The 24174-nt window shown below is 44.8% G+C and overlaps 1 protein-coding gene across 2 annotated transcripts in view; it reads right to left on the minus strand.

Annotated features, from left to right (window-relative positions):
* Positions 1–24174, minus strand: part of PACS1 (phosphofurin acidic cluster sorting protein 1) — a 142765-nt gene that overhangs the window by 8349 nt on the left and 110242 nt on the right. For both annotated transcript variants that reach the window (XM_041723612.1, XM_041723613.1), the window contains exons 4-19: positions 23655–23780; positions 18835–18979; positions 18483–18574; positions 18313–18393; positions 14629–14688; positions 13599–13759; positions 13147–13240; positions 7163–7243; positions 5589–5704; positions 5276–5411; positions 3927–4031; positions 3105–3211; positions 2233–2387; positions 1986–2096; positions 1135–1237; positions 660–702 (exon numbers count right to left, since the gene is read on the minus strand). In XM_041723612.1, coding sequence (XP_041579546.1) covers positions 660–702; positions 1135–1237; positions 1986–2096; positions 2233–2387; positions 3105–3211; positions 3927–4031; positions 5276–5411; positions 5589–5704; positions 7163–7243; positions 13147–13240; positions 13599–13759; positions 14629–14688; positions 18313–18393; positions 18483–18574; positions 18835–18979; positions 23655–23780 — 1716 coding nt within the window. The remainder of the gene's footprint in view (positions 1–659; positions 703–1134; positions 1238–1985; positions 2097–2232; positions 2388–3104; positions 3212–3926; positions 4032–5275; positions 5412–5588; positions 5705–7162; positions 7244–13146; positions 13241–13598; positions 13760–14628; positions 14689–18312; positions 18394–18482; positions 18575–18834; positions 18980–23654; positions 23781–24174) is intronic.

Below are 24174 nucleotides of genomic sequence, written 5' to 3' on the forward strand. Positions count from 1 at the left end.
CACGAGAGAGAGAGAGAGAGAGAGAGAGAGAGAGAGGCAGAAGCACAGGCAGAGGGATCCATGCAGGGAGCTCAATGTGGGACTTGATCCTGGGTCTCCAGGACCACACCCTGGGCTGAAGGTGGTGCTAAACTGCTGAGCCACCCGGGCTGCCCCATATTATTTCATTTCTGAGGCAGCTTTCTTTTTCCTGGAGCCTGTAGAAGCTATGCTCTGGACATCACTCCCTAGGCCGAGGCAGTGGTTCAGGGCTTGGTGTAAAAGATAACAAGATACCAGTGATGATCTGAGGATAGTCCATGATTCAGGAAAGGAGGACACTAAAAGGAACAGCTCAGTGCATATCCCAGCCCAGGGTTTCTTGACCTGGGCACAACTGACATTAGGGCCAGATCAATCTGTTGTAGTCCTGTGCACTGCAGGAAGTTTAGCAGCATCCCTGGTCTTTAACCACTAGATGCCAGTAGAACCCCAACTTCCAGCTGTGACAACCAAAAATGTCTACAGACATTGCCAGATGTCCCCTGGGGGCAAAAATCACTTCTGGATGAGAACCACTGTCTAGATGAATCTTGTGTGTGTGTGTGTGCACATGTGGGGAGGAACAGCAAGGCCAGGAGAATGGGTGGGGTACAAAGGAATGAGGACACAGAACTTACACCAATGAAGGGGATAAACTTCTGATAGGAGTCTTCATCAGGGCTGTTGGGAGAGAAAGGAAAGCCTTACAGTTAGTGGGTAATACTGCATGGAGAGCTGGGGATACAAGCTTTTCATATTTTATTGTGGCTTCAAGAGAGTCCAGACACCACACTTTCCATCATGTCTCAGAATGCCATGAAGCCATGAAGAGCCACAGATGGAAGCAAAAGACACCATTCTGCATACTACATCAACGTGAATTTCAGTCTCTAGGATGGACTTCTCATATACTAAGGGCATATCAATTTGGGTGGGGAGGTCTAGGACAAGGAGGGGAGGCAGTAAAAACTCTGTCTCTGTCCTTCATTTTCTCTTGGGTGCCTATGAAGGGAAATGGGTGGAGGGAAGGAAAATAGGGAAGAGCAAAGAAAACTCAAGATTTATCTAGCCCACTCACCCTATTTTCAAGAAATCCCCTGAAGTCAAACTTACAACTTATGTCTGCAGGTCAGCATGGCTTCAGCCACAGGTAGCTGGTGTGTCACACCTGCGCCATTGACATACTGCATGACTCGCCCTACCACGTCCAGTTGCTCTGCAGAAAAGACAAGAGATAACTACCAATTTACTTCAGCAGGCAAACCCGAAAACCCTCTTAAAGAGACCCCTTTTGTTGAGACCCATCAGAAGACCCTGGGAGTTGTGGCAGAGAAAGGGTTCTAAAGATCCTCTGGTTTCCAATCTCTGCAGTTCCTCAAAGTTCAGCTCTTTTCTGGGCTAATCATACTCCTGCATCTATTTTGCTCAAACCAATCTCATAACCTAGAGGAAGCCCTCCATTCCACCAATCTCTGCCCATCACTTCCTTCAAGGTCTAGTGATGCATTTACTACTCCTCAGCCTTGTAGAGCTCAAGCTCACTCTAAGCCCTGCCACTTTTACTCTGTATTTCAGAGCAAAGATATGGTCTGCACAGTGTTATCTGCTTATCAACAGTTTGCTTAGTAACTATTCTCTGCTTCTTATATTTGGTTTCTACACCTAGAAATGTTTTCTTCACCACCTCCTCAAGCCCTTCCTCATTCCTAGATGTTTAGGAGCAGAGCAAACAGCAGAGACTAAAAACATCCAGAGTGAGGAAGGGCTGCATATAGTGGGCTTCCTCCTAATAAATACTTACCAAAAATAAATAAATAAACAAATAAAATAAACATGCAAAGGGATTGGGAGTAGAACCACAGGGAGGAAAAGAAGTATGCTCTTCTGGCCTTCTCCTCTGGCCAAGACTGGCTCTCCATGCACCAGGCAGCATCCTGACTCAATTCCTTGCACAGGGCTATTACCTGACACTGGGGGCTCCGAGCGACTGAAGAGATCTCTCCAGCCAGAATCCAGGAAGGTACTGCCATATCTACTGTCGACTGAGCCCAAGTATTTGGCCACAGGGTGAGAACCTGGGGGATGGAAACCAGAGATGGTGAACTAGTTAAGGGGCAGAATAACGGCCTGGGCTTTGATCTCCCTAACTGTCCCTTTCTAGGGTCCAGCCCCAACATGCTGCTTCAGGAATGAAAACTGCCCCATCTTTACCGAGGGGAATGATGAGAAAGCGCATGTAGCCAAGCCAGTCAGAGGTCTTGCTTGCCAACGACTTGACAAAGAACCGAAGGATGGAGCTCAGGTAACTCTGGCCTCCCACTGCTGCCACCTTCACCGGCCTTGGCATGGAGGAGTTGCAGTTGCAGCTGGGAAGCAAGGGAAGAGTCATAACTACATCCAGGAGGTTCACCAGTGTCCTTGCTCAGACAAGGCCCCAAGCTCTGACTTTATTTGCTCTCAACAACCCACAGGGAAAAAATAAGCCAATAAACAAAATAATACACAGAGAGGCAACAAACTATGGTGCTTTTGCAATTAGGAGAGAAATCCAGAATCAAATAAGGCATGTAATTATCTACAAGGAAGAATTAGCTTAGGCTAAGGGGAGACAATTTGGCAGCGCTGCCAGGGCCCAGCAGTGAGCATGAGCCCAGATGCCTGGAAGGCCCAAAGTTCTCATTCCCATTGGCAGGGCCTCCCAGTCCCTCTGGAGAGGTTCTGGGGAGAGAAAGATCTGACTCTGGATGCCAAGCAGCATGGCACAGATAGAAGGGTGAGAATAAAATGTAAAACCCTGGTTCTCTCTCCTTGATCTTCTTCATCCTGGGTTTAAGAAGAAGATGCAGCAGGTTAAGGAGTCCAGGTAGGGAGGCAGGGAGAGCAGGAAAATGACATTTTCACACCCTGACCTCTGGGGGCCAGCAGGGACATCAGAACATCATGGCCTGTTGCTGCCCAACCACACAGTGACCGAGGATTTTTGGTTTGATGAGGCCAGGCAGTCCTGTCATTGCTTAGAAGTCAGGGCAGGAGAATGAGGTCAGAGGGAATCCCAAAGGGCAGGAGATAAGTAGAGCCCTTACTAGCGCTGGATACGGGTGAGTAGGGCAGACAGCACGGCCTGGACCTCTACGGTGGAGCAGGTACACACAACAGGCTTCCGTTGGTCCTGGAGCAGCTCTGCCACGTACTGGGGGGCAGGGAAGGAAAGGGCAAGGACACAGGTGAGGCCACGCAGCAGGGACGCAGCTCCTCCACAGGCATCAGGAGAGTAAGGCCCGGCTAGAGTTGCAAGGCCTTGTCCTCTGTCTTCCAGACCAAAGCTGGGCAAAGGAGGTCAGGTTTCTGGCTGCCAGCGAGAAGGTGGGGCTAGCCCCCTACAGATATACTAACCAGGAAATGTGGGAAGGCTAAGGAATCTTTAGATTCTAATGCTGTCTCTGCAGCATGTGTTCCAGATGGCAGGGCTGCTAGGAAAAAGGGATTCTAGCACCAGGATCTAACTGGATGGACAGCGGTCACTAGGAGCCAGAGGGGACTGGCTCTGCCTCTTCTGAATTGCCTTCATGGCAACTAGGGGTGGCCACCTCTGGCATTTTATAGCACTCCGTACCTCTTAAGATACCTTTATTCTGTTATGCTGACAGGAAAACCACACATAATCACCCTGGAAGGAAGGTAGGATCAGTTGCTTTTCCACAGATGAGGAAACTGAGGTACAGAAAGTTAGTGACATGAGGTCCCACAGGCTAGAGAGTGACAGAAGTGGGACAGGAGCCCAGAGTTATGGGCTGAGTTCAGGGAAGAGGGGCTGAGACATGGGGATCATTTTCCTATTTCTCCATGTCCTGCCTCTTGCTCCCCAGAACCTCTTCTCCCCAGCCCTGCCATCTTTAATGCTTTACCTGGCCCTGCCAGTCAGCAGTGTTGACAAGGATGACATTTTCTGGGAGGGCTGCATCTGATACAAGGATCTGATTCAGTTGGTCATATACCACCTTTCTTGGAATCTGCAAGGACAGAAGTGCCTGTCAGACAGCCCCCAGGGAGCTTGAGGGTAGGGAACGATACACTAGGTTAGAGAATCTCTGGAGCAGGGGTATTCAGAGAAAACAAATACTAGGAATTTCTGGAGGAGATCCAGTATCCCACTGGCCAGAGCAAAATGGAAAGGAGGATAAAGAGTAAGCAGAGAGTCCTTAGAGAACACACGCAGACACCAGGAACAAAGGCACAGCAGTTGTCCTGACAAAGGGATGGGAGATGAAACTAGAAAGGTAGTCAGTATCCTTGAAGGGTAATGAGACAGCATGAAGAACCAGGAGAGGAGGACGGAGGTAGCAGTTAGCAGGTGCTCACAGAAATGAAAATGAAGGCAGTGGGGAGAGAACCAAGGAGCACAGCAGTGAGTGCTGTGTGGGGAGCCCCACTGTCGCATGGAACAAAAGGTGCTTTAGGAACAGTGATTAGCAAGAAGGACGACACCTCGCCCCAGGCACAGGCTATTCTGGTCTCCAGTTCATTTTCAGCTATGTAAGATCATCAAACTCAGGAAGCTACGCTGACACTAACTTTCTTCTTGATGGTATTATTTATCAGGTAAATGAACAGGCTTCCTCTTAATTCTAGAGGAAGAGTAGTTGTGTGAGGTATGTCAGTTTAGAAAGGTTCCTTCTCCAAGCCCCCAGTACATTCACTGGCCTCCAGAAAAACATAATTCCTGAGGTCCGGTTTCATCTGCTTCTCCAGCCTACTCTTAGGTCTTTCTTTCTTTTTCTTTTTTTCTCTTAGGTCTTTCAATCAAAATATTTTAATAGTATTGATTTCCCAGCTTGAAATCACAATCACTGGCCCACAGTAGAGCCTAAGGTATCTGAGCCCAGGTGAATGATGTTCAATGAGATGTTGATGGTTGCTGTCCTCTAGAACAACTGATTCACCGCATAATCTCCAGACTGATGTCTGATGGAGGCAGAACAAACAAGGTGTGGAAATGCCACTTGGGGCTGATGGCAGGCTGTAACAATGCTGCTGTTTCTCACTCCCTCCTCTGCTCCCTAAAGATCAGCACCAAAGCCAATTCCACGCTAGTATTAATAACACGTTAGACTTCTCTGATTTAGATCTGTCTTCAAGACACACTTCAAACCATTCCTCCTTTCCTCTCTGCCTAACTGCCCAAGGAAGATGACCAAACAAAAGTCAAGGTCTAGGGATGTTCAGAGGGTCCCTACCTTGAGGGGCAATGGGGTACCTGTGTGCTGTGGCCCAAGTCGGGGGACCGCTCACTGTCAGAGCTGTTGGTTCTCTCACTCAGGGGCTTGGAGAGCTGCCGCTCCTTCAGGGGCGTGCTCCTCTTCTGTCGGGGTGTGTGCACCCCATCCATTTTGCTGCCAGAGATGTGGAAAGGAGGTAGTTAAGTAGCCCCTGTGACCCCAAGGCCATTGCTAGTCTCACTCTTTCATAGGCCACAAGCCTCTGCTAAATATGGTCACAGCCTCACACTATCTGCTTGGGTTCTTTAATTCTACCCCATGTTTTAGAATTTTCTTCCAATCTTTGAGTACCTGGGAGAAGCAGAACCTTGGAGATCCGTTTTACTGGACTTCATGGGAGTTTTGACCTTCTCTGGCACAACCAGACTTGTGCTCACATCTCCAAACATGTCCTGGTCAGTGATTTCCTGCCATGGAGGAAAGGAAACAGCAAGGGTTACTTCCCTGTCAATGACCACCTAGGAGCCTCATGGGTCCTGAAGGGGCCCATCACCATCACAGAGAAAGTCAGTCACTTGCTCTCTTTTCCTCGAAAGCACATGGTTCTGCAGCTTACCCAATGTGGAAGATTTCCACATTGTGGAAAGCTTAATTTAACTGAGAATACCCACTGTGCTGGGCACAAGTTTAACTTAACTGAGTATACCCACTGTGCTGGGTACTGTCTCTTGCTATTCTATCTGTCCTCTGCATTTATGAGCTATGTGTCAACACACAAACCTGGATTGATGATCTGGACTCTTTAGGTAGTAAGGAGAATTTTAATCAGGAAGTGACATGATTGGAATTTCATTTTGAAATGACCTCTGTGCAGTATGAACCAAAGTTGGGCAAGAGTGGAAGCTGGGTTTTCAGATTGCTGGTGAACTATAACGTGCAAATGGAAAGCAAGTTTTATTTATTTATTTATTTATTTATTTATTTATTTATTTATTTATTTATTTTTTGGACAGCAAGTTTTAAATTAACCTTGTATCAAGCCTAACGTATGGTTATATACCAGATCTTTAATGTAGCATTATTTATTATAGAAAACATAAGTCTGAAATCATTCTTTCTTGGACTCCATTCAACCACCAGGTCTCACTTGAGGCTAATGCATAGTGCATCCCCAGATGGTATGTGGTTAAGGTTCTCTGCTCCATCCCACCCATGGCTAACCTCCAAGAATATATTCTGAGAGGCCCAGTTTAGACGTCCCCCTCCAGTCAGAATCACTGTCCTTCACTGGGCCTTCACAGAGCCTCTGCACCAGGTGTGCACAGATTGGCTTTCCTCCTGCAGAGAGGCATCTTGACAGCAGAGACCATGGCGTTCTCACCTTTACATCTTCACTGCTCAGCACTATAGCTGCCCAGTAAATGTGTGAGGAGTCAATGTCTAAATTTGGCACCTCAGGCAATTCATTCCATTTCTTTAGGGCTTGGCCTGCCCTCCTGGGCAGCTCCACTCTCTTAGTGGAAGGACTTGACCAATAATCACTTAGAAATTTAACATGTAGGCTGCCTGCTCATTCTAGGAGCTACACTGGAGGAAGGGATGGTTTTTCAGGGGAAGAAGATACTGGTTATCATCTCTCAGAAGTAAATAAGGGTGACAGATAGTGAGAAGTTATCTAAATTATCATTTAATCAGATCTAATTAAAGAACAGAATGGGGAAATTTCTGGTTTGCTAATTTGGGGAATGATCTGGTCTTCAGGGTAGGTTACATTTCATGGGTAAGGATTCCAGGAGAAAAGAGAACACAGGACATTCACAAGTCTACAGATGTAAGCAAAATTCCCAGGGTGGTCCTGAAGGTCTTTTGGCTTTTTTTCTAAAGGCACAAAAACTATGTTAGACAAGGGACTGAGCTGCACATACCAGAGTATCTGTTTCAGTCAAGCTGTCATCTTGATTTTTAATCCAAGCAGATTTGACTTTTTCTAGAGCAGCCAATTCCATCTGCAAAAATTGTAATAATTAGTCATCACCAATCCAAATAACTACCATTCTAACTGGTTTTCTAGGTCCCTAAGAAGCTTAAAATACTTCCACTTAGTTTGAAGACCTCATAAAATCTTTGGAATTTTCATCTTATAAGGAGCATGTTTTTGTGAAAACCAAGTACCACAAGGGTCAGTTATTTCTGTAATTGTTAAATCTGTAACACAGTGAGATGCAGAACCCAGCAGTTCTGACTCTCACAAGATGTTACAGGTAAGAGAAGCAGCTCAAAGTTTAGATAGCTTTATATGGGATCCACAAGGTCTCTGACTCTGGATGCAGTAAACACCCTTACCCAGGATGGACATTTGGGGCCTCTTCTGCTTGTCAGAAGTTGCTAAGAAGAAGGGAGAATCTTTGACTTTGAGACTAAGGACATCCGTGGTAGCCAAATTTATTTTGCTTGATAGAAACGTCTACAAAACCCTCAAAACAAATGAATATACTAAGCAAAAAGATACCCAATGCTAGGCCATTGAAGTGTGAATTAATCTCTTTGTTTCCAACTCTTACTAGTATTTCTTATAAACATTAAAAATTTACTTTGTAAATACCGATACATAGAGCTAGATTTTTCAGTTTTGCTAATATTGTTTCTGGCTGTGCAGATGTCAATGTCAAAGTCAGGGGAATTTGAGGGTTGTGGGTCTTAGATGTAGGGAAGGTATGGGCCTTAGTGAATCTATTTGGAGACCAGGGAGTCAGGAAAGATCAAAGATATCCTACTTCGTCCTAATCACTCAATGTCCTTCCTTTGAGTAAATTAAGTAGTACTGAGAAGCACTGGGCTTATAAGTACAAGGGATCACTTGGCAAATTCATGAACAAGCAAAACAAAAGTAGGCCCTCTGTCATATTCTACACCATGGTTTTTTCACCTTAGCCCTGTTGACATTTTGGGCCAGATCCTTCTTTGTTGTGGGAGATGTGTCCTGTGCACAGCAGGATGTTAAACAGCATCCCTGGCCTCTATGCATTAGATGCCAGCAGCAGCACTGCCCCTGCCAGGTGTGATAATTAAAATGTCTCTAGTCATTGCCAGTGCCAAATATTCCTTGGGAAGGAGGCAAAAATCACCCCTGGTAGAAAACCACTGCCCTAAACCATCTACAAGATTAACCCAACATACTTTAACCAGACCTTATGACTCCAGATCTTGAGATGGTTTACCTCAGATTACATAGCTAGTTCATTTCACATTATCTATATGAATAACCAATGTTAACAGAGTCCAGAATTGTGGGAAAGTCTCAGTCAGATCTAAGACTGAAGATGGGGGCACATTGGTGGCTCAGTAAGTTAAGCTCTGACTCTTGATTTTGGCTCAGATCATGCATGTTTTCAGAGTCATGAGGTCATGATCTCAGAGTCGTGAGATGGAGCCCTGCATCGAGCCCTGTGTCAAGCTCTGTACTCAGTGAGGAGTCTGCCTGAGAGTCTTTCCCTCCCTCCATTCCACCCTACCTCCACAAACAGGCATGCTTTTTCTCTCTCTCTCAAATAAATAAATAAATAAATCTTTAAAAAAGATGATTTCACTCAATTTTGGATCTCAGTATGACAAATGAATTAAACAGACTTGAGAGAATGAATTGGGCAGTAACACTATTTTGTTGGAGGGTTGTTTTTTTTTTAAAGATTTTATTTATTTATTCATAGAGACACAGACAGAGAGAGAGAGGCAGAGACACAGGCAGAGGGAGAAGCAGGCTCCATGCAGAGAGCCTGACGTGGGACTCGATCCAGGGTCTCCAGGATCACGCCCTGGGCTGCAGGCGGCGCTAAACCGCTTCACCACTGGGGCTGCCCATGTTGGAGGGTTTTAAAGTAGTATGTCCTGTTGTCAAGTCCTGTGACAGAACTGTTTCCATGGTAAAATTGCAACAACTTTCACTTGGATTGGGGTTAGAGGGAACCTGCTGGCTATTTACTGACTCTACCAGATGTTCCAAACAATCCCATTAGAAGCAAACTCCCAATTCTCCAATCTATTTCTACAAATACGAAGGGCTTCTCTCACCCCAGAACACTAGCTGTGCAGTAGCTGTGTCTAATTGTGTAGTACTGGAGGCAGATGCTAGCAGTCTAAAGCACTCTCCCCATGGGAGAGTTTAGCAGTCTAAACATCTCCCCATCACCATGGGGCGATGCTGCAGGAGGAAGGGTATGTGCCCCCATGGGGGCGAGGGGGAGCAGAGTGGGGTAGTATTTTAGGCTATCATTTTTATGAAGTACTAGTCTGTAACACCATTATTTATTGTGCAATGGAACAACTTTTAGCAGCAGGCAGTCTTGGCTGAAGGGCTTTATCTCTTGACCTCCCTAACTGAAGCATTGTCAAAGCCTATTGTTATCAGCTTGGAAAACTAAATTATCTTGCTACTGTGTGCTCAGTCTTGGGAAAACTCAACAATGCTAATAATTTTAAAAAATTATTTGACACAACAACAACAACAACAACAACAAAAAAATTATTTGACAGAGAAAAAGAGAGAGAGCATGCTTGAACAAGCATGGGCAGAGAGGGAGGGAGAGAATCCCAAGCAGACTATGCCCTGAGTGTGGAGCCCCATTGGGGGCTCGATCTTCTGACTCTGAGATCATGACCTCAGCTGAAAGCTTAACCAACTGAGCCAACCAGATGCCCCAACAGCTGTAATAATTTGTATCAGCAGAAATTCCTTCTGATTCCAGTGATAAACTGAATCCTCTCAAATTTGGGGAAAAAAGATTAAGAAAAATAAATAACAACACTAAGAAATCAGAGAGAAAGAGAGAGAGAGAGAGAGAGAGAGAGAGAGAGAGAATAAAAATTGGATAGCATGTGCACACCTGCCTACATATGCACAATCTTAGTATTTTTTTCCCTAACATATTTGGAAGTTCTCTGTGTAAAAGCATAGCCTCGCTTTGTAGTTCCCGAAGTGCCTTTCATACTAAAGGATTCCAAAGTTCCACATCCACATCAAGACATATGGGGCTCTTCAAAATAGAAATATCACAGAGAATCAGCTAGGCAGGTTTGAAATCTGGCCAACAGAACCAGGATTTGAAGGACTCACTAAAAAGACATCTAGATTCTAGCAATTTCAGGAGACCAGAACTGAAAGGGTTTTAACAGACTATAATGAGAAGAGCAATAGCAGCTTCCGTTCACTGCATGCTTTCCATGTAATAAATCAATCCATCTATCAATCAAGCACCACACTAGAGGACTGACTTGCATTCTCTCATTGTATCTTCACACTGCCTTACAAGGCATGTACTTTTTATAGGTACTTTATAGATAAGGAAATGAAGGCCTGGCAACTGCCCCAGATCATTCAGTCAGTGAAATGATGGAGTCAAGATTCAAACTCAGAAGTCTGACTCCAGGGGATGCCTTGGGTGGCTCAGCGGTTGAGCGCCTGCCTTCAGCCCAGGATGTGATCGAGTCTCACATCGGGCTCCCTGTGTGGATGGAGCCTGCTACTCTCTGCTTAGGTCTCTGCCTCTCTCTCTCTCTGTGTCTCTCATGAATAAATAAATAAAATCTTAAAAAAAAAAAAAAAAGTCTGACTCCAGAGAACATGCTCTCGGCCCAGTCCCATCTTGCCCAATGTTATGTGTGGACAGAGACCCTTATGCCATCATATTGTAAAGACTGATACTCAATTGATTTTTGAGCTAACTGGGCTGCTATGCCAACTCTAAGGCACTTGAGGCTCAGAGCTTTGGTGGTTTTCCCCTCTAAATCATATTAGCCATGTAACTGAGACTAAAGTAGAACTTACAGACCCGTTCTATCAACCCAGAAATACCTTCATTAGTATAAAACACTGTATCACTTTAATAACAATGATCCCTAGCCTTTACTGAGCATTCATTATATATTAATAATTTAACTGCATTTTATTACAATACTCCTTGTTCTGCATTTCTAGGACACTATGAAATATATTACTCCTTCATCCAGGTCCCAGGTTGCTCTCTAGAAGAGTCATCCCTTATATTTATATTTAAGAAGGAATCTGGCTGTAGTGGTCAATGATCTGTCCACGTGGACACTGACAATTCAGCAGGGCCATTCAGCAAGCAGCCCTTTGAGAAAGAACAGCTGCAAGCCACATAAACAGTAGGGTGAGGCCTCAGGTCTGGATCAGAGTGCAGGGTCTACAAGTAGCATGTCAGAGGCTTCTCTGTTGGAGGGATTCTGCTCGTGTACCACAGTTTTCTTTTCTTTTTCTCAAGATTTATTTATTTATTCATGAGAGACACAGACTGAGAGAGAGAAGCAGAGACATAGGCAGAGGGAGAAGCAGGCTCCTCGCAGGGAGCCTGATGCGGGACTCAATCCTGGATCCCAGGATCATGACCTGAGCCTAAGGTAGGCACCCAACCACTGAGCCACCCAGATGTCTCTGCAGTTTTCTATCCCACATTTCCTCACTAATACCACCTGCTGCCTCTGTCCTAGGGCCAGACAGTGCTCACTGTGCATTTTATTTATTTTTAAAAAGATTTTATTTATTTATTCATGAGAGATACAGAGGCAGAGACACAGGCAGAGGGAGAAGCAGGCTCCATGCAGGAAGCCTGATGTGGGACTCAATCCCGGGATTTCGAGATCACGCCCTGAGTCAAAGGCAGACGTTCAACCACTGAGCCACCCAGGCGTCCCTCACTGTGTGTGCACTTTAAAACCAGGAAGAGGGGGATGCCTGGGTAGCTCAGTGGTTGGGCGTCTGCCTTTGGCTCAGGGCCTGATCCTGGAGTCCGGGGATCGAGTCCCACATTGGGCTCCCCATATATAGCCTGCTTCTCCCTCTGCCTATGTCTCTGCCTCTCTCTGTGTGTCTCTCATGAATAAATAAATAAAATCTTAAAAATAAATAAATAAATAAATAAATAAAACCAGGAAGAGGGATAAGGCGGGAGGCAGCCCCACCTGGTGGCAGCGAGCAGTAAGGCAGCCCATGAGCCGACCCATGAGCTACCAGAGTCTGCAGACACCTGCCTGGGACAGGGGGCAGCCCATGTGCAGACACAGTGCTTTTCAGGGGATGAAGTGCCTCACATGCTTCACGTATCATTTCCTCACAATTAATACCAATTTGCAAGGTGAGTTTTGTATGCCCTTTGTTAGAGTGTAAAGAACACGAGGACTTAAAGGATTCAGTTTCTGGGCTTGAAACAGTAAACCATAAACACTAAAACACTAAAATCATGCACAACATCTTCCCTTTAGTTGTAAATGAGGGGAAGAATAGCTTTGCAGGGTCTGACGTAGATGCAGCATCTGCCCAGGCTCTAACAGCAGATCCACTGCGAGGGAGAGCCTTCCCGAGCAGGGACAGAGCATCACCCTGGATCATGTTGCGCTCTTGTGGTCCTACAGGAGACAATACTTTCCTCTTGATCACCAGGCAAAATGGAAACCTGCCTGCTAAATTCCTAATTCTTTGAGGGTACTGTCCCCCTCTATGAATAAAGACTAGGTAGTGTCTCTGAACAGACCCTGTGGGCTTCCTGCTCCTTGTTGTTCTTTCTCTACCTGGAAAGCAGAATTGCAGGATGCCACACTCCCAGCTACCATGTGACAGATGATGAAGGAGAAATTTGAAGTACTATGCATTCTGAGGGGGAAAGCTCCAAGTCATGGCAGGAACTGACCAAAAAAGAACATCCAAATAGCCACAGCAATGCCCATAAGGAGAACTAAGCTCCCAGCTAGGACTTTGATTAGGATACCCAAGGTTGAAACAAGATGAGACTGCTCTTCTGAGGCCACAAGATGAGCCAAGAGCAGAGTGCCAGAGGGTTAAGCCCCAACAGTTCCCTGGTCCCTCTCCCCCACCCCCATAGCCATTGGTCTTGCTCACAGGGCTGGTGGTGTCTTTGCCGAGGCTGCCCTTGCTGTTGAGGCTGCCAATCTCCGTCTGTGAGCTGGACTGCGACATCCCCTCAAAGAAGGGCCTGCAGCGAAGAAGCACAGCCAGGGTCAGTGGCCACCAGGGCTCAGAGCAGCAGCTCATGGAGAGCTGGGTAGTGATGGTGTTCAAGACAGATTGACAACCCGGGCATGAAGGATGCCCGCTGAGGGCAGAGGGTGGACAAGCAGGACCTGGACCAAAGGACTCCAGACTATCAGGACTTTTGTCAGCTAGAGGCAAAAACAGTGATCTTTATCCAGACAGCTGGAGGTTCAACAAGGGTGAGGAACCAAGACACCTTGGTGATGGAGGGGAAGTAGGGGAAGGGGTCTAGGAGATTGGTTTGGCTTAGAAAGGAGAGATGCAGGGAGTAAATTTGGTAGAGCAGGTTTGGCCCTCACTTGAGCTTGGGCTTTGGAGTGCTAAGGATGCTCTCCGTCTCCTCCATTTCAGGGCCACTGTCACTGGGATTATACATTTCCAGACTATCATACAGTTCATCCAAGTCCTCTTCCACTTCTCGTATCTGCTCTCGGGATACATGTTCCAGTCCAAAACCCACCTGTAGGGGAAAAAAAAAATCTTTGAGTTTGGGGTTACCTCTATTAACAACTATGGTAGATGTGCAACTCTTTCCTCCTAGACAGGTACCAACTGGCCTCCTTAACTAGTTAATCCTCCTTAAGAGATAGGCCATAACTTCACACTCATTGGGGTGATCTTGGTGTCCTTTCTGTGATCCAATCTTGAGAGCAGGGGTGTGGTGAGGCCAGCTTTCCTTTTCAGGGCCTCCCTACCACTCCATACTGTGTGGACATGGCATGAGGAAGAAAAGCCGAAGTGCTAATGTACCTCTGCCAAAGAACAGGTCCAAGAAAACCCAGAAGACTGTGACCCTGTGCAGCCTGGTTCTGTTTTCCTGAGGAGCTCACAGAAGGACAAAGAAACCTCTGACCAGTTTTCCTCTCCATCTCTTTTCCAGTATACTGAGAAGAGAAGCCTGTGAAAACTGGCACCAGGTGGGTCAGAGCCCAGGGAGGACACTGCCTCTCTATTAAAGGCCAATTTTTGGTTACTTAAAGGCTGACCACTAAGGTCAGGCTGATGTGCACAATGTTTCCCTTCTGACAGGAGGGAAAATTAAACAACAATGGGATTTGTTACTAATACTCCATACCAGGGGGGTGGTATTAACCAATAGCTAAGTATAACCATGTTACCCCTATCTCCCGGTACCGTGAAACCTTGGGTGATACATGAAAAGCCTTTCTTTCTCCTTTCAAGGAGTTTAAAGTCCTTTTTTAGCTATTCTCTCACTTGGGGGGGTCCTGCAATCCTGACTCCCAGTGGCAGGAAAGAGTGCACCCCAGGAACGAGGGTGAAACTCAGGGAATTCTACTCACCATCAACCTCGGGAGTAAGGGGTCGTACCTCATCTGAAACTTTAAACCGCTTCAGGAGGGCCACAAACTTCTGTTTGATGTTAGGTTGCTGTAGGAACAGATCACACAAAAGTTCTCAAACAATACCCACCTGTGGATAATGATCAAATTAGGTCAAGAGAGTGATCCAGAGCCTACTTTTGTAAGGAATCGTGGGAGGACACGAAGACAGAAAAAACAGCCTCTACCCTCTGGCATGTAAAACCCACCAGGGAAGCAGGCACGTGCATGGTTAACACCAGAGCAGTTCCCAGGGCTGTGGGCATAGATAGAAGGAGGAGGTCTCATCCCTCCCTAGGGCCCTCTGCTACCCATGCAGGTCCAGCTCATTCCATTCTCCAGTCCTTCAGAACCACAGTGCGGCTTAGTGATTTCCACCTGCATATGCACAGGCATCTCAAGCCCAGCGTTTCCAAGAATTGATCACCTTCTCCTTGTGTTCCCATCCTGGGTATCATTATCACCAACCCCCTGATTACGGGAGTCTGAACCTAGAGTATCTCCCTTCTCCTTTCTCTTCACAGCCTGGTGTTCACTAACTCCTACTCTCTTTTTCATCTGTAATACCATTGTTTTCCTTCAGGCCTTTCTCTCCACATCTCTGTGGGATCACTGCAATGGCCTTCAGCCACCATGCCCCCACCCTCACACTCCCAACCAGTTTCCAGTCTTGTTCTCTCCAGAGTCCACAGTGATCATTACAAATGCAAATCTTATCAGGATACTCCCCAAATTAGAGGTCTTAATTGGCCCCCAGTGCCCAGAGAACAAAGCTGCAGCATCAAGCCTATGTCTGTCTAAGGGCCCCCTGTCTAGCCTCACCTCACCACGGAACATCTCTCCCTCCTCCCCCACCATTCAAGTGGAAAGTGCTTATAGTTCTTTAAAGAATGGTGTGTTGCTGTATACCTCTGGGCCTTCATATATGGTATCTTCTGCTGACTAAACATCCTCTCCCAATCCACTTGCTGTTCTATTTATTCTTAGAAACCCATCTCTCAGCATTTGGTCTGTGGAGTTCTTTTAGCGTTCCTGCTCAGAGTAGGTCACTTTCCCCTGACCACCATTGCTGTCCCTTACACCAAGCTCTATCTTCTGGTATCTACTCTACTGTGTTTTAGTAGCTGGTTTAGATGTTGTCTGTATCCAGACACTGTGATCTCCCTGATGGCATGGACTAGACCTTTCTTATCTCATATGTTTCTAACTCTAGGCACAATGATGGTTCCTAAGTACTTCCTGACTGAATGATAGACTTGCCATCTGGAGATGGAAGAGACTAACTTGCAAGTAAAGGCTGAGCCAGGCCTTCAAGAAAAAGCAGGGAGAGGGAAGATGGAGAGGGCATTCATAGCAGAGAAAAAAAAAAGAGCAAATCAATGAGTGTATCTAGAACAAAGTATTCTTGGTAGGGAAAGAAGAATGTGTGAGTGCAAGGAGACAGAAACTAATAATGAACCATTACTAAGTCTCTGGTAATCTGACTGGAAAGTGCCTAGAGCTAAAAAAACAAAAACAAAAACAAAGAACAACCTTTGAGGGAGAGGATTTTCTTTTTTTTTTTTTTAAGATATTTATCTATTTGAGAGAGTGAGAGAGGGCAGCCCCGTTGGCTCAGCAGTTTAAGCACTGCTTTTGGCCTGGGGCATGATCCTGGAGACCTGGGATTGGGTCCCACGTCCGCTCCCTGCTCCCTGCGTGGAGCCTGCTTCTCCCTCTGCCTCTCTCTCTCTCTGTGCCTCTCATGAATGGATAAATGAAATCTTTAAAAAAAGAGAGAGAGAGAGAGAGTGAGAGAGCACAAGCAGGGGGAGGGCAGAGAGAGGGAGAAGCAGGTTCCCTGCTGAGCAAGAAGCTTGACCAGGGGCTCAATCCCAGGACCCTGGGATCATAACCTGAGCTGAAGGCAGACGCTTAACTGAGCCACCCAGAGCCCTGGGGCAATGGATATTAATAGGAGCACTGAACTCTGGTCATATAACTGGATGAAGCTATGGTTCATATAAAGCCATGGGGCAAGGTGATTTATGAAGCTCTAGGAGGCACCCTGTGGGAAGAAAATAGGGTCTCTCCATGGTTACAGAGCAGGAGAAAGAAGAACTTAACAGAAGAGGCTACAATACAGAGTGATCCTCCAGTCTCTTCCCATTGCGAGTAAAACAGTGTAAAATGTCTGGGCTCTGGGTACCTGCTTTACCCAGGCCATTTTGGAGTGCCAATCAAGGATTAGATACCAGAGGACAACAAAACTTGCTCTCTCTAGTTATTCATTATTCAATGGAGGCAATCAAGGCCATAGTCTTGAGGATTTACATTTAAGCCCAGTGATACCTAAGGATGCATGGAGAGATCATAGTGTGGTTTCATGGTGAAAGCCAGGCTCAGATGCAATACATTTGGAAGGTCTGGCCTACATTTATTTCATTCCTGCAGGTGATAGGAATCTCTTCTTTCGGGGTCCCTAGACTAGTTCTGTATTAGATAATCAGGATGTGTCTGGGGAAAAATGAAACTGAATTTCTAGCTCCTTTGACTCTCCCACACTTTAGCATAGTAACTCCAGAATCAGTCAAAGTTAATCTAGATTGAGAAACAGACTCTGAACTATAGAGAAAAAATTGATGGTTACCAGAAGGAGAGAGGTGGGAAATGGGGAAAATAGGTGGAAGGGGTTGAGAGTACATTTATCATGATGAGCACTGAATAACTTATAGAATTGCTGAATCACTGCATTATATATCTGAAACTAATATAACACTGTAGGGTTAATTCTACTGCGATGGAAATTAAATTAAATTAAACTAAAACACCAAAGAACCCCCAAAGTTAACCTAGAAATCCAGGTATTAAGTGTCTCAATCCAGGACTCTATTTTTACCAAAAATAGTGACTTGAGGAAATCTGTTGGAGAAACAATTCAGAGGCATTTGGCTTCTAAGGTTATGGATCCATTAAGGCAGGAACTATATCCAATGTAATTAGACCTTAACAAATCCACAGTTCTAACCAATAACCTATTATTTCTGGGTTAAAATGATGAAAAATGATGATACCCCTAGAGAAGACTGAGGCTATATATGTGGTAGGCAAAATGTAATTTGAAGTTATCACCTGGAGAAGGGACAAGGGATGTCTGAGGCATTCTGTTTCTTTTTTTTTTTTTTTAATTTATTTATGATAGTCACACACACACACAGAGAGAGAGAGAGACAGAGAGAGAGAGAGAGAGGCAGAGACACAAGCAGAGGGAGAAGCAGGCTCCATGCACCAGGAGCCCAACGTGGGATTCGATCCCGGGTCTCCAGGATCGCGCCCTGGGCCAAAGGCAAGCGCTAAACTGCTGTGCCACCCAGGGATCCCGAGGCATTCTGTTTCTTAAGGAAGCCTTACCTATTTCAAACTCTAAAACAAGTTTTTTCAACCTATTTTCTATCCTGAGATAACCTGAAAAATATAACATGCTCCTATAAGTAACACTGCTTCTCAACAACAGTGACTCTTAATTAGGTGGTGGTGGTGGAGGAAAAGGAGATAAAGGGGTATATTGGAACCTCTACGGAATGGCTGTGTGCAAATTTTTAAAAAGACCTCAGGAGGTTTCAATGTACCACTCCCATCCTACCTCCAAACTGAAAATCTCAGCTAAAACATTCCCCAGATCTTCGAGGCTCACCCTTGTGATGGCAGAGGCTGAGGTTAGTTTCCTCCGGGTCTTCTTCACTTTCCGTAGGTCTTCATCTTCATAGAACAGGTCCTAAGTGGGTAGGTGGATGGAATGAAATCCCAGGAGGGTCTGGAATTATTTCTGAGACACACTACCTGTGACGGGCTGTGGAAAGTTACCTGCCCATGCAATGGATCATCACTGCCTTCCTGTTCTGATGAAAAACTCTCCTCCTCTTCCTCAGAATAATTGTCAATATCAGGAGAACGATCTGGAAAGAGACACCTTAGTAAGACAACCTTGCAACGCAAAGATCTGGCCTAAGAGAGTTTGGTTGGCTGGAATCAGGGCTCCTGTCAAGTGGAAATATGGCTGGGGTAGAGGAGAGTGCCACAGCCATGGCAGGCCACATTTTATTCTCAAGGATCTCTAAACTTCTCTTTGATAGGAATATTTTAGGTTTCCCAGGATGGGGAGCAGGTGATGGGGCTCTTTGACCCACAGGACCTCAAGATACTGCATATATCTTACCAGAGAGCTTGGATTTGATTCCCTCATGGTCAATGGGCTGGCTGGACAGAGAGTAGATCTTTATTTCTGCCACAGGCACGGAGACATCTTTCACGTTGCTATGCAGGCCAAGCACCAGGGCGCCTTCATTAGGGTGCTGCATCACCTGAGACCACAAGGCAGCAATGCAATGCCTCACTAGGGGAGGTGAATTGTCCATTTTCATAAACCTAAATGGATGTGCAAGCCTATGGGAATGGCATTGTGCTAATACATTTTCTTTTTCTTTTAATATTTTAATTTATTTGAGAGAGAGAGAGAGAACACAAGCAGGGGGGAGGGGCAGAGGGAGAAGCAGACTCCCTGCTAAGCAGGGAGCCAGCTGTGGGGCTCCATCCCAGGACCCCGGGATTGTGACCTAAGTCAAAGGCAGACACTTATTAATCAAATGAGCCACCCAGGTGTCCCTAATACATTTCTCACTATCTTTCAAATCCATGCCTACTGTTCTCCTATTGCCTTCAAAGTCTTACTTGAAATGCCAGCCACTGGTCCAGGTTCTGTGCTTAAAAACAAAAATCAAGGCTCAAGACTGAAAATGATAGCTCATCTCTAGGACTACATTTTAGTTTTAGTCCTTGACAGAACTGGTTCTCCAGGGTGGGTGGGGCCACCCTGTATTTACGTCTGGCAATGGGGAAAAGGATCTACAGGACCTGAGAAAATGGAAGGGCTTGACAAAGGTGGGGAAATGTTGTGTTCATAATACTTCACTCCCTACAGTCCCTCCTACTAATTCAAAACCTAAAGAGGAAAGATAGATGGGCTGGGACTATCTCACATATTCTATTTATTAAGATCACAAAATACACCTATTTAATGTATTAAAGTAGATATAAGTTTTAAAACTGATTTGTGGGCCAGCTGCATGGGACTGGGCATGTGGCAGCCACTGAGCTCTGCACAGCAGGGAAAGCCTCCTGGTACCAGCCACTCAGGAAGTTCCATGAAGAATGGGAGGCCACTAGATCCTGCAGACAGGACTGTGATGGATGTCAACTATTTCCAAACAGCAGGATTTGAGGAGCAAGGTAGTGCTTTTCAGGAATAGGAAATTGATGGAAAATCCCTGCTATTGATGACAAGAAATGACATGTTGACAGGACGTCAGTTAAATGGGGTCCTGCTCTGAATATCTGTAAGTATCATGTAAAACCTCTACAGGCAAAACATTTAAACAACTCTTCACAGTACAGCTGAACTGGGTCTTAGACCTCAAAAAATACTAATGACATAATTTCGTTTCATGTGATGAACCTTTGTAAATAGAATACACACGAATGTGTATGTAAAGAATTTCAGTCAAATGATATATAATCCTATTGGATAGACAAGGTAACTCATTGGCTGACCTGAACTCAGCCAGGAGGAGCAAGGATAACTTGTGGACAGGATGGTTTTCCTGTGAAGTTTGTCAAATAGAGTGATCTTTGACACAGTTGAACACTTCTCTCCACTAAAGGGATTTTTCTCCACAGATTGCTTTCCCAAAATCCTTTAAAAAAGACCAAATTGAATGATCTCTTGGTTATAGACGTAGGGATATTAAAAACAAGAAAACCTGGGGAAGGGGAGAAAAGAGAGATTGCGATCTCCCTTGAATGCCCCTGCTCCTTAGAGCTTGTGTTATTTGTTTTTTGTTGTTTTTTAAAGATTTTATTTATTCATGAGAGACACACACACAGAGAAAGAGAGAGAGAGAGGCAGAGACACAGGCAGAGGGAGAAGCAGGCTCCACGCAGGGAGTCTGACGTGGGACTGGATCCCAGGTCCCCAGGACCACACCCTGGGCTGAAGGCGGCGCCAAACCACCGGGCCACCGGGGCTGCCCAGCTTGTGTTATTTGGATAGAATTGATAACACTCCTTTTCATAGAGGCTCCTTCAGTTGACCTTGTTAGGGCTTTGCTGGGACCTACTGTGATGTTTGAGATGAACATATGTCATGGCCCTTACAGGAGCAGAACCTCTGAAAACAGAAACTCTGTTGTGTCTTAGGGATACCCATCCATATTCAGCTTCTTTCACAGGAGGTAATGGTATTTTCTGCATAGATTTACTTTCAAATTGGCATTTTGTTTCCATAGAAGACAACATTTTTTCACTTTATGATTGGTATTTATAACTAATTTGTTTCTGAAGGAATTTTCCAAGAGTTAAAGATCAAAAAGCCTTGTTACTAGTACAGAATATTTTTATGTATATTCCTTCATGATGGTGTAATTTTTAAAAAGATTTTTATTTTTAAGTAATCTCTACACCCAACATGGGGTTTGAACATATAACCCCAAGACCAAGGGTTGTGTGCTCCACTGACTGAGCCAGCCAGGTGTCCCAATGTGTAATTTTTTTTTTTAAAGATTTTATTTATTTATTCATGATAGTCACACAGAGAGAGAGAGAGGCAGAGACATAGGCAGAGGGAGAGGGAGAAGCAGGCTCCATGCAGGGAGCCCGACATGGGATTCGATCCCGGGTCTCCAGGATCGTGCCCTGGGCCAAAGGCAGGCGCTAAACCGCTGCGCCACCCAGGGATCCCCCAATGTGTAATTTGTTTTAATTGCTCTGATGCTTTGTTTGATTTTTAGTTTGAGTACTTGTTTTTAAGAACTTGAAAAGGTGGGCTTGCTACATGTTTGTTCAAAGAGACATTTGTCTGAATTTCTATTTATCAATGCCTTGTTTTTTTTTAAATATTTTATTTATTTATTCATGAGATACACAGAGAGAGATAGGCAGAGACACAGGTAGAGGGAGAAGCAGGCTCCATGCAGGGAGCCTGATGTGGGACTTGATCCCGGGACTCCAGGATCACACCCTGGGCCGAAGGCAGGCTCCAAACTGCTGAGCAGGGATCCCTCAATGCCTTGTTGAATTGGTGCTTTGTGGTCACAATAAAGCATTGCTTCAGCTTAAAAAAAAAAAAAAAGTAAAACTGATTTGTGGCCCCTTTTTTCCCTTTTGTCAGGGTTGAGTGGATTTACCTGGCACATAAGAGAACTACACAAATGAGCAAACATATTGAGGATAATGAGAGCCTGCTTTCATCCTGTTGGAGGAGGAAATTAGAACTATGGGAAGGGGAAAGGCTTATTCTAAGAAGCCCAAATGGTACTGGGTTGGAATTGGTTGGAATGTGAGCTCATGATGAGACAGACATAGACGGGGAAACAGGCATGACATATTTATATGCATGTATGAGTGTATATACACAGAAGGAGATATATTTCCTAGCTCTATCTATTGAGAGGGAGTAGAAGTAATGACACCTCAACTGGGAAAAGGAATACTTCTGGTACCCAGATCTTGGTTTCTAAATATCATTTTCCACTAAAAGGAACCAGGACTCTTTAGAGAATCAGTTCATTTCAAGGCTGGATCAGGGAAAGTACAAGGTGATATATTATACCAGAAAGTAAAGAAATGTATAAAGAATGATGGGACATATTAAAGAAAAGATATAGGAACCAGCTTGGAGGGACTCTCACTGGCCATACCTGAGACAATTTGAGCATCAAAATAAATAATGACAGTTACAGAAACCTCACTGAATTAAACAGGAATCCATAGGTCCATAACTAATACAAAAAATGAACCAATCAACAAATGGGGAAGAAGAGAAAGCTCTGTTTTACAATAGAAAGTGAACTAAAGTATATAGCAGGAATGATGGGATTAGAAAGTCACTGTCTGGCAAGCATCAAAATAATACTTGATTCATGCAAGAATCATTAATAGATGCCACAACTAGTTGGTAAAAACATGAGAAGAGAAAAGGTTGTTACACAGTCTCAAAACATCACTCTATAAAATATTTTTTCATTGGTAAATACAAAAAATGTATTAATTTAGGTTGGAAATCCTGGCAGACATCATCTTAACCAAGCATAAAAGCTAGCCTCACCAGAAATGGAACAAAGTGGTATGGAGCAGTGCCTGTGTTGCAGAGCAGTACTGTGGTGATTCTGCCCAAAATGCGTAAACTGAATCTAATCTTCAGAGAACATCAGACAAACCTGAATTGAGGAACATTCTATAAGGTAACCAGTCTGTACTTTGTTTCTTTTTTTGTAGCCTGTACTCTTAAAAAAATGTCAAGGGAATGAAAGACAAGGCAAATCTAAGGAACTGTTGAAAATTGAAGGAGACTAAAAAGGCACAACAACTAAATGAACATGTAATCCTAGATTAAATCCTGGGCCTGTAAAGCACATTTCTGAGACAGTTGGGGAATGTGAACAAGAACTGTGGGCTGCATGGTGATCTTATAACAATGTTAATGCCCTGATCTTTATGGCGGGAATGGTGCTGACCACACAGGAGAGTTCTTATTTTTAGGAAATTAACACAGCACAGTGTAATAGGGCACTGTGTCTGCAACTTACTCTTAGTGGTTCAGAGAAAATAATATGCATGAATGTTTATATAGAGAGAGGAAAATAAGGCAAATGTGGTAATATGTTAACACTAAAGAATCTGAGTGAAGGGTATATGGGAATTCTTTACACTATTCTTACAACTTTTCTCTAAGTTTGAATTTTCTTTTAAACTTAAAGAAAAACATTTTGTGAGGGAGAAACTATCTGGATAAAAAGAGGTATATCCTGAATTTCCAATAAAAGAACTGACTTGTAAAATAGAATAAAGCACCCAGCCAGGAGGCTGGAATATCATTTGCTGGGCTCAACTGGTGGGGCCTGGTGTCTCTCTTGGGCTCTCTTTGTCTTTTTTTTTTTTTTTTGGGGGCTCTCTGTCTTAAAGGCTGGAGACCATTCCTCTCACCTCTGCCATGTTGATAAGTCCCACAGCCAGGGTCTTATAGCCCAAGATGGTCCGGTTCTTGTAGCGCTTTCTCCTTTGCAACATGATCTGTAGCTTGTTGGCATCTCGCTTCAGGAAATGAGGATACTGCGAAGTACAAAAGAATCAAGCACAGTTAATAAGCAACTGGGTCCTTGGTGGGTTTTCATCCTGCTGGAGGATACTTGGCACAACCTTTCTTGCCTGTCTCCTGTCTGTACAAGATGGGGAATCAGGGGTGAAGGAACCACCATTAAGTTGCTGCTGAGGGTCTGATTCTGCAGCTCTGTGGTACACACATGTTCAGAAAACTGCTTCTTTGTTTGCCATGTGATCAAGTGTTTTCTCCATGTGCTTCAATTTGGGCTCCTAGAATTACGATGAGAGACAGACTAAAAAGGGATAAGGAGGAGAAGGAAGGAATCAAGATTACAACATGGAGGTGGAATGAGACTGAAGGGGATACACTCAGCTGGGGAGTGGGCTGCAGATTACCAAAGAG

This window comes from Vulpes lagopus, chromosome 11 (genome assembly GCF_018345385.1).
Source record: "Vulpes lagopus strain Blue_001 chromosome 11, ASM1834538v1, whole genome shotgun sequence".
Lineage (NCBI taxonomy): Eukaryota > Metazoa > Chordata > Mammalia > Carnivora > Canidae > Vulpes > Vulpes lagopus.